This window comes from Lichenostomus cassidix, unplaced genomic scaffold (assembly GCF_008360975.1).
Source record: "Lichenostomus cassidix isolate B80296 unplaced genomic scaffold, HeHo_3.0 HiC_scaffold_40, whole genome shotgun sequence".
Lineage (NCBI taxonomy): Eukaryota > Metazoa > Chordata > Aves > Passeriformes > Meliphagidae > Lichenostomus > Lichenostomus cassidix.
This window is the reverse complement of record NW_028147459.1, coordinates 2449088-2459358: the sequence shown is the minus strand read 5'-3', so window position 1 is coordinate 2459358 and position 10271 is coordinate 2449088. Positions and strand designations below refer to the sequence as shown.

Genomic DNA, 10271 nt, shown 5'->3' with positions numbered 1-10271 from the left:
GTCACGCGCTGCCGCCGGAAGCAGGAAGTGGCGGCGCCGGCCGGGCTCGCGGAAATCCCCAAACTTTACCCCAAAATCTCCCAATTTTGCCCCAAAAATCGCCGAGTTTTGCCCCCAAACCCGCCGCGTTTGGCGCCGAGGCGGCGGCGGTGGTGGCGGAGCCGCCGATGAGCGGCGGGCGCTGGCGGAGGAGCGCGGAGATGGTGCAGCCCGAGGCGGAGCAGAGCCTGGCGGAGGCAGTGCAGAGCCTGAGGGCTGAGAACCGGCAGCTGAGGGGTGAGAGGGGGACTGGTTATACTGGGAGGGACTGGGAGGGGATTGGGGGGGAGTGGGAGGGACTGGGAGGGAAACTCGTGGTGGTTTTCGGGTGAAAAATGGGGATTTTGGGGAGAAAAAGGGAACTGGGAACAAACTGGGAACAAACTGGGATGGACTGGGATGGGACTGGAGGGACTGGGGGGCACTGGGTTATACTGGGAGGGACTGGGAAGGAGTGGGAGGGACTGGGAGGGAACTGGGATGGGACTGGGTTATACTGGAGGGACTGGAGGGGACTGGGATGGATTGGGATGGACTGGGAATGGGATTGGGTTATACTGGGATGGACTGGGAGGGACTGGGAACAAACTGGGATGGACTGGGATATACTGGGAGGGACTGGGATGGACTGGGAGGGACTGGGAGAGGATTGGGGTTGAACTGGGATGGACTGGGATGGGATTAGGTTATACTGGGAGGGAACTGGGATGGACTGGGAGAGAAACTCGTGGTGGTTTTAGGGTGAAAAATGGGGATTTTGGGGAGAAAAGGGAACTGGTTTGGACTGGTTTGGACTGGGAGAGCTGTGGGATGTCCCCAGCATCCCCAATGTCCCCTGAATGCCCCCAATGTCCCCAGTCCCTCCAGTGTCCCCAATCTACTCTGTTCCTCCCGGTGTCCCCAACATTGCCAATGTCCCCAGTGTCACCAATCCTTGCAATGTCCCCAATGTCCCCAGTCCTTCCAGTGTCCCCAGTGTCCCAATCTCCCCAACACTCTCAAAGCCCCCAATGTCCCCAATGTCCCCACAATGTCCCTAATTTCCCCTCTACATTCCCAATGTCTCCAATCCCTCCAATATCCCTGATGTCCCCAATGTGTCCAGTGTCCCCTGAATGTCCCCAACGCCCCCAATGTCCCCAAAGTCCCAAATGTCCCCAACATCCTCAATGTCCCCAATCCCTCCAATGTCCCAAACACCCCCAACACCCACAAAGTCCCAAATGTCCCCAATCCCCCAATGTCCCCAATGCCCTCAATGTCCCATTGTCTTCAATGTCCTCAATACCCCCAATGTCCCCAATGTCCCCAAAGTCCCAAATCACTCCAATGTCCCCAACACCCCCAATGTCCTGAATGTCCAAATGTCCCCAACGTCCCCAACACCCCAATGTCCCCATCATCCCCAATGTCCTCAACATCCCCAATATTCCCAACACCCCAATGTCCCCTGCTGTCCCCAACACCCCAATGTCCCCAATCCCTCCAATGTCCCCAACGTCCCCAATGTCCCCAACACCCCCAATGTCCTGAATGTCCAAATGTCCTCAATATCGCCAACACCCCAATGTCCCCAATCCCTCCAACATCCCCAATGTCCCCATCGCTGTCTCCAACATCCCCAATATCCCCAACACCCCCAATGTCCCCAATCCCTTCAATGTCCCCAGTGTCCCCAATGTGCTGAATGTCCAAATGTCCCCAATGTCCCCAACACCCCAATGTCCCCATCATCCCCAATGTCCTCAATACCCCCAATGTCCCCAACACCCCAATGTCCCCAACACCCCAAAGTCCCCATCACTGTCCCCAACACCCCGCTGTCCCCGCTGTCCCCAACACCCCACTGTCCCCTTGCTGTCCCCAACACCGTGCTGTCCCCGCTGTCCCCAGGCGCGCTGTGTCACTGCACGGAGTCGCTGCGGCTGCGGCTGGAGGAGCTGCGCAAACTGCAGCTGCAGCGCCGCGGGGAGAGAGAGCTGCTCTGGGGACGCTGGGGACAGGCCAGGGAGCTGGTGCTGCACCTGCGGGGACAGCCGCGGGGACAGCGCCGCGGGGACACCCCGGACACTGGGGACAGCCAGGACAGCCGTGGGGACAGCCGGGACAGCCGTGGGGACAGCCGGGACAGCCGCGGGGACACCCCGGACAGCCGCGGGGACAGCCAGGACAGCCGTGGGGACAGCCTTGGGGACAGCAGAGACACCCAGGGGGACAGCAGAGACAACTCAAGGGACATCAGGGACAACTCGAGGGACATCAAGGACACCCCCAGGGACATCAAGGTCACCCCCAGGGACATCAAGGACAGCGCCAGGGACATTAAGGACAGCGCCGGGGACAGCCATGGGGACGTCAAGGACACCCGTGGGGACATGAAGGATGGCCTGGAGAGCGGCAGGGACGTTGGGGACATCGCCAGGGACAGCGGCGATGACAGCAGTGAGGTGGGTGTGGCTTTGCTGGTGGCACCGATGTCCCCTGATGTCCCCAATGTCCCGAATGTCCCTAATGTCCCTAATATCCCCAAAGTCCCTCAATGTCCCCAACATCCCCAACATCCCCAATGTCCCCTCATGTCCCCAATGTCCTTCAATGTCCCCTGATGTCCGTCATGTCCCCAATGTCCCTCAATGTCCCCTGATGTCCCCAATGTCCCCTGATGTCCCCAACATCCCTAATGTCCCCAATGTCCCTAATATCCTCAATGTCCCTCAACGTCCCTCAATATCCTCAATGTTCTCATGTCCTCAATGTCCTCAATGTCCCCAATGTCCCCAATGTCCTCAATGTCCCCAATATCCAACCCCAACCCCAACCCCAACCCCAACCAAACCCAATATCCTCAATGTCCTCAATGTCCCCAATGTCCCCACAGCCCCCCCGCTCGCTGTCCCCTCCCCCCGACGATGTCCCTGCTGTCCCGGAGCCCAGGTGAGCCCCTCCCCCACCCCTGGGGACACTGGGGACATCCTGATGTCCCCAATGTCCCCCTGCCTCCCCCCAATGTCCCCTGATGTCCCCAACGTCCCCCGATGTCCCCACAGCTCCGAGGAGAAACTGAGGCAGCGCCTGGCAGAGGCTGAGGCTGAGTGAGTTGGGGACATTGGGGACACTTTGGGACATTTTGGGAGCCTTTGGGGACATTTTGGTGACCGTTTAGTGTCGTTGGTGACACTCAGGTGACACCACAGTGACACTGTCCCCAGGCTGGTGACACTGTGGGTGGGGCTGGGCAGGGTTTGGTGACCCTGGTGACACCGTGGTGACACTCAGGTGACACTCAGGTGCCATTGTCCCCAGCCTGGTGACACTCTGGTGACCCTGGTGACACTCAGGTGACACTGAGCTGTCGCTGTCCCCAGGCTGGTGGCATTAAGGTCCCAGCTGGCAGCGGATCAGTGATGGTCAATGACTCTGGTGACACCATAGTGACATTGTCCCCAGGCTGGTGACACTCTGGTGACCCTAATGGTGACCCTGGTGACACTGAGCTGTCGCTGTCCCCAGGCTGGTGGCACTGTGGGTGGGGCTGGGCAGGGTTTGGTGACCCTGGTGACACCGTGGTGACCCTGAGCTGTCCCTGTCCCCAGGCTGGTGGCACTGCGCTCCCAGCTGTCCCTGGCACTGCAGTGGGGCTGGGCAGGGCTGGGTGACCCTGGGGACACTGGTGACCCTGGTGACACTCAGGTGACCCTGTCCCTGTCCCCAGGCTGGTGGCACTGTGGGTGGGACCGGGCAGGGTTTGGTGACCCTGGTGGCACACTGGTGACCCTGACTGTCCCCAGGGTGGTGGCACTGCGCTCCCAGCTGTCCCTGGCACTGCGGGTGGGTCAGTGACACTCAGGTGACACCATGGTGCCACTCAGGTGACCCTGTCCCTGTCCCCAGGGTGGCGGCCCTGCGCTCCCAGCTGTCCCTGGCACTGTGGGTGGGTTTGGTGACCCTGGTGACACCATGGTGACACTCAGGTGACCCTGGTGACCGTGTCCCTGTCCCCAGGGTGGTGGCCCTGCGCTCCCAGCTGTCCCTGGCGGAGCTCCATGCTCAGGACATTTCCCACTCGGCTGAGCTGCAGCTGCAGAGCCTCAGGCGCCAGCTGGAGGTACTGAGCCTGGGGGACGTTAATGGGGACATTAATGGGGACATGAATGGGGACATTAATGGGGACATGGGGACATTAATGGGGACATGGGGACATGGGGACATGAATGGGGACAGTGGGGACATTAATGGGGACATGAATGGGGACATTAATGGGGACATGGGGACATTAATGGGGACATTAATGGGGACATTGGGGATTTGGGGACACTGGGGACATCAGGGACACCTACAGGGGTTGTCCCCAGCAGGACAAGGGACAGGGGACATTAGGGTGACACTGACATTGGACACTGGGGACATTAATGGGGACACTGGGGACATCAGGGACATGGAGGACATTGGGGATACTGGGGACACTGGGGACATTAATGGGGACACTGGGGACATTGGGGACGTTGGGACATTGGGGACATTAATGGGGACACTGGGGACATCAGGGACACCTACAGGGGGTGTCCCCAGCAGGACAAGGCCCAGGTGACACTGAGGGGTGACAGTGACCCCAGGTGTCCTGTCATTGTCCCCAGCAGGACACAACTCAGGTGACACTGAAGTGACATTGTCATTGTCCCCAGGGGATGACATTGTCCTGTCACTGTCCCCAGCAGGACAAGGAGCAGGTGACCCCAGGTGACACCGAGGGTGACATTCCCACTGTCACTGTCCCCAGCAGGACAAGGTCCAGGGGGTCACACTGGCATTGTCATTGTCCCCAGGGGGTCACAGTGTCCCTGTCCCTGTCCCCAGCAGGACAAGTGCCAGCTCCAGGCCCAGGTGACACTGTGGTGACATTGTGCTGTCCCTGTCACTGTCCCTGTCACTGTCCCCAGCAGGACAAGTGCCAGCTCCAGGCCCAGGTGACACTGTGGTGACATTGTGCTGTCCCTGTCACTGTCCCTGTCACTGTCCCCAGCAGGACAAGTGCCAGCTCCAGGCCCAGGTGACACTGTGGTGACATTGTGCTGTCCCTGTCACTGTCCCTGTCCCTGTCCCCAGCAGGACAAGTGCCAGCTCCAGGCCCAGGTGACACTGTGGTGACACTGTGGTGACACTGAGGGTGACATTGTGCTGTCCCTGTCCCCAGCAGGACAAGTGCCAGCTCCAGGCCCAGGTGACACTGTGGTGACACTGAGGGTGACATTGCCCTGTCCCTGTCCCCAGCAGGACAAGTGCCAGCTCCAGGCCCAGGTGACATCCCTCCTGGCTGAGCTCCGCGAGAGTCAAAACCGACTGGAGAGGAGCAGAGCGGAGAGAGAGCAGCTGGAGAGACGGTGAGAGTGAGGGGACAGAGGGGACAGCATGGGGACAGCCATGGGGACAGCCATGGGGACAGCATGGGGACAGCCATGGGGACAGCCATGGGGACAGCCATGGGGACAGCCATGGGGACAGCATGGGGACAGAGGGGACAGCATGGGGACAGAGGGGACAGCCATGGGGACATTGGGGACATTAATGGGGGCATTAATGGGGACAGTCATGGGGACAGCCATGGGGACATTAATGGGGACAGTGGGGACAGTGAGGGGACAGTGGGGACAGTAAGGGGACAGGGAGGGGACAGTGTGGAGACAGTGTGGGGAGAGTGAGGGGACAGTGGGGACAGCGAGGGGACAGTGTGGGGACCGCAAGGGGACACTGGGGACAGTGGGGACAGCAAGGGGACAGTGGGGACAGTGAGGAGACACTGAGGACAGTGAGGGGACAGTGGGGACAGTGAGGGGACAGTATGGGGACAGGGATGGGGACAGTGGGGACAGTGATGCAGACATTGGTGCATTGGGGACATTGGGGACATCCTGGGGTCATGTGGGGACATTGGGGACATCAGTGGGAACAGCTGGGGACACTGGAGAGGAGCAGAGTGGAGCAACACAGGGTGACACCTGTGGGGTGACAGAGGGTGACACAGAGTGACACTGGGTGACACCTGTGGGGTGACACTGGGTGACACCGAGTGACAAGCTGAGTGTCACAGAGCCCCAGGTGACACTGAGGTGGCCGGGGGGTGACATTGAGGTGACAGTGTGTGACATTCTGTGACAATCTGTCTGTCACAGGGCCTGAGGTGACACCCAGCCATGCCACCCGCTGGGGGAGGTGACACAGGGTGACACAGGGTGACACAGGGGGTGACAACGGGTGACATTGGGGTGACTCCAGGTGACAGTTTGTCACACACAGGGCCTGAGGTGGCGCTGAGGTGGCCCAGGGGGTGACAATGGGTGACAATGACAATGACAACGACAATCTGTCACACAGGGCCCGAGGTGACGCCAAGCGCTGTCACCAGCTGGAGGAGGTAGCCCAGGGGGTGACAATGACAGTGACAATGACAATCCATGTGTCACACAGGGCCCGAGGTGACGCCGAGAGGTGTCACCAGCTGGAGGAGGTGGCCCAGGGGTGACAATGACAATGACAGTCTGTGTGTCACACAGGGCCCGAGGTGACGCTGAGAGGTGTCACCAGCTGGAGGAGGTGACAATGGGTGACAATGGGTGACAATGACAATGACAATCCATGTGTCACACAGGGCCCGAGGTGACGCGGAGCGCTGTCACCAGCTGGAGGAGGTGGCCCAGGGGTGACAATGACAATGACAATCTGTCACACAGGGCCCGAGGTGACGCGGAGCGCTGTCACCAGCTGGAGGAGGTGGCAATGGGTGACAATGACAGTCTGTGTGTCACACAGGGCCCGAGGTGACGCGGAGCGCTGTCACCAGCTGGAGGAGGTGGCAATGGGTGACAATGACAGTCTGTGTGTCACACAGGGCCCGAGGTGACGCGGAGCGCTGTCACCAGCTGGAGGAGGTGGCCCAAGGCCACCAGGTGCAGCTGGACCAGCTGAGGCTGCAGGTGACAAACCTGGAGACAGCTCTGCGCGTGGAGAGGAGGGGAGCCACCGAGGAGAAGTGAGTGACATGGGGACAGCGGGGACACTGGGGACAATGGGGACAGTGGGGACAGCGGGGACAATGGGGACATTGGGGACATTGGGGACATTGGGGACTTTGGGGACACTGGGGATTTGGGGACATTGATGGGGACAGTGATAAGGACATTGGGGACAATGGGGATATTGGGGATTTGGGGACATTGGGGATGTTGGGGACAGTGAGGACATCATTGGGACATCACGTATCCCCTCAATGTCCCCACTGTCACTCACTTGTCCCCAATGTCCCCATTGTCCCCAAATCCCCAATGTCCCCAACATCCCCATTAATGTCCCCAACACCCCGATGTCCCTGATGTCCCCAATGTCCTCAGTGTCACAATGTCCCTCCAATGCCCCCAATATCCCCATTGTCCCCAGTGTCCCCATCAATGTCCTCAATGTCCCCATCCCTGTCCCCACTGATGTTGCCAATGTCCCCAATATCCCCTCGCTGTCCCTCGCTGTCCCTTCACTGTCCCCACTGTCCCCATCACTGTCCCCACTGTCCCCATTAATGTCCCCACTGTCCCTCACTGTCCCTCGCTGTCCCCATTAATGTCCCCACACTCTCCCCAGGCGCAAACTGGTTCAGCTCCAAGCTGCTTACCATCACTGTCCCCACTGTCCCCATTAATGTCCCCACTGTCTCCATTAATGTCCCCTCTGTCCCTCACTGTCCTTCACTGTCCCCAATGTCCCCATTAATGTCCCCAATGTCCCCATCACTGTCCCCAATGTCCCCTCACTGTCCCCATTAATGTCCCCATTAATGTCCCTCACTGTCCCCAGTGTCCCCCCACTGTCCCTCACTGTCCCCAGTGTCCCCATTAATGTCCCCATCACTGTCCCTCACTGTCCCTGCTGTCCCCATTAATGTCCCCTCACTGTCCCCAGTGTCCCCTCTGTCCCTCACTGTCCCCAGTGTCCCCATTAATGTCCCCTGTGTCCCCAGGCGCAAGCTGGTTCAGCTCCAGGCCGCTTACCATCACCTGTTCCAGGAGTACGATGCTCACATCAAGGCCAGCCTGGAGGGGGACAAGCGCAGCCAGGTGGGACACCGACAGGGACACTGGGGACAGACAGGCAGGTGGGACACGGCCAGGGGACACTGGGGACAGACAGGTGGGACACCGACAGGGGACACTGGGGACAGACAGGTGACACTGGGGACACACAGCCAGGTGACAGGCACAGCCAGGTGGGACACGGACAGGGACACTGGGGACAGACAGCTGGGACACCTGACAGGTGACAGTGGGGACACACAGCCAGGTGACACAGGGGACAGACAGGTGACACAGGGGACAGCCAGGTGGGACACCTGACAGGTGACACTGGGGACAGACAGGTGGGACACTGGGGACACACAGCCAGGTGACAAGCACAGCCAGGTGGGACACCGACAGGGGACACTGGGGACAGACAGGTGACACTGGGGACACACAGCCAGGTGGGACACGGACAGGGGACACTGGGGACAGCCAGGTGACAGACAGCTGGGACACCTGACAGGTGACACTGGGGACAGACACAGCCAGGTGAAACAGGTGACAGACAGCCAAGTGGGGACACGGCCAGGTGACACAGGTGACAAGCACAGCCAGGTGGGGACACAGCCAGGTGACACAGGTGACAAGCACAGCCAGGTGGGGACACAGCCAGGTGACACTGGGGACAGCCGGGGGGGACACCTGACAGGTGACATAGGGGACAGACAGCCAGGTGGGACACGGCCAGGTGACACAGGGGACAGTGATGTGACACAGGTGGTTCCCCAGGTGACACAAGTGACCCCTCAGTGATCTCTCAGGTGACACACAGGTGACACAACTGACACCCAGGTGATCTCTCGGGTCACATGGATGATCCCTCAGTGATCTCTCAGGTGACCCAGGTGACCCTGAGGTGACCCAGGTGACACACAGGTGACACAGGTGATCTCTCAGGTCACACAGATGATCTCAGTGATCTCTCAGGTGACACAGGTGACCCTGAGGTGACACAGGTGATCCATTTGACCTCTCGACGATCTCTGACCTGTCACAGGTGATCTTTCAGGTGACACAGGTGATCTCTCAGGTCACACAGGTGACACCCAGGTGATATCTCAGGTGACACAGGTGACCCCCAGGTGACACACAGGTGACATTCCCATCCCCAGGTGACCCAGGAGCAGCTCCGCTCAGCAGAATCAGCTTTGGCTCTCAAACAGGAGCTCACTGAGGGTGGTTAGGGTGACACAGGTGACACAGGTGACACAGGTGATCTCTCAGGTGTCACAGATGCTCTCTCAGGTCACACAGGTGATCTCTCAGGTGACCCCCAGGTGACACTCAGGTGACATTGCTGTCCCCAGGTGACCCAGGAGCAGCTGCACTCTGCAGAAGCAGCTTTGGCTCTCAAACAGGAGCTCACTGAGGGTGGTTAGGGTGACACAGGTGACACAGGTGATCTCTCAGGTCACACAGGTGATATCTCAGGTGACACAGGTGACACTCAGGTGACATTGCTGTCCCCAGGTGACCCAGGAGCAGCTGCGCTCGGCAGAATCAGCTTTGGCTCTCAAGCAGGAGCTCACTGAGGGTGGTTAGGGTGACAATGGTGACACAGGTGATTCCCCAGGTGACACAGGTGACACTCAGGTGACATTTTTCCTGTCCCCAGGAGCAGCTGCGCTCGGCAGAATCAGCTTTGGCTCTCAAGCAGGAGCTGCTCTGGGGGTTTGGGGTGACACAGGTGACACAGATGGTATCTCAGGTGACATACAGGTGACACAGGTGACACTCAGGTGACATTTTTGCTGTCCCCAGGAGCAGCTCCGCTCTGCAGAATCAGCTTTGGCTCTCAAGCAGGAGCTCACTGAGGTGGTTAGGGTGACACAGGTGACACAGGTGATCTCTCAGGTCACATAGATGATCTCTCAGGTGACACACAGGTGACACAGGTGACACTCAGGTGACATTTTTGCTGTCCCCAGGAGCAGCTCCGCTCGGCAGAATCAGCTTTGGCTCTCAAGCAGGAGCTCATTGATCACCTCAAGGCTGAGGCTGAGCGGCAAAGAGCAGCGCTGGAGACAATCCCTGTGCTGCAGGCCCAGGTGGGGATTCGGGGAAATTTGGGGAAATTTGGGGTTTTCGGGATTTTTTGGGATTTTTTTGGAATTTTTTGGGATTTTTTTTGGG

General features: G+C 59.4%; 1 protein-coding gene across 1 annotated transcript in view; it reads left to right on the top strand.

Moving 5' to 3' along the window:
• Positions 1 to 42: 42 nt before the first annotated feature.
• IKBKG (inhibitor of nuclear factor kappa B kinase regulatory subunit gamma) overlaps positions 43 to 10271 on the top strand; it is a 26552-nt gene continuing 16323 nt past the window's right edge. Inside the window, exons 1-11 of the mRNA XM_085046209.1 lie at positions 43 to 276; positions 1933 to 2486; positions 2918 to 2973; positions 3087 to 3131; positions 4042 to 4144; positions 5308 to 5417; positions 6923 to 7063; positions 8042 to 8138; positions 9609 to 9675; positions 9754 to 9809; positions 10067 to 10186. Of these exons, the coding sequence (XP_084902335.1) occupies positions 168 to 276; positions 1933 to 2486; positions 2918 to 2973; positions 3087 to 3131; positions 4042 to 4144; positions 5308 to 5417; positions 6923 to 7063; positions 8042 to 8138; positions 9609 to 9675; positions 9754 to 9809; positions 10067 to 10186 (1458 nt within the window). The 5' untranslated portion in view covers positions 43 to 167. The remainder of the gene's footprint in view (positions 277 to 1932; positions 2487 to 2917; positions 2974 to 3086; positions 3132 to 4041; positions 4145 to 5307; positions 5418 to 6922; positions 7064 to 8041; positions 8139 to 9608; positions 9676 to 9753; positions 9810 to 10066; positions 10187 to 10271) is intronic.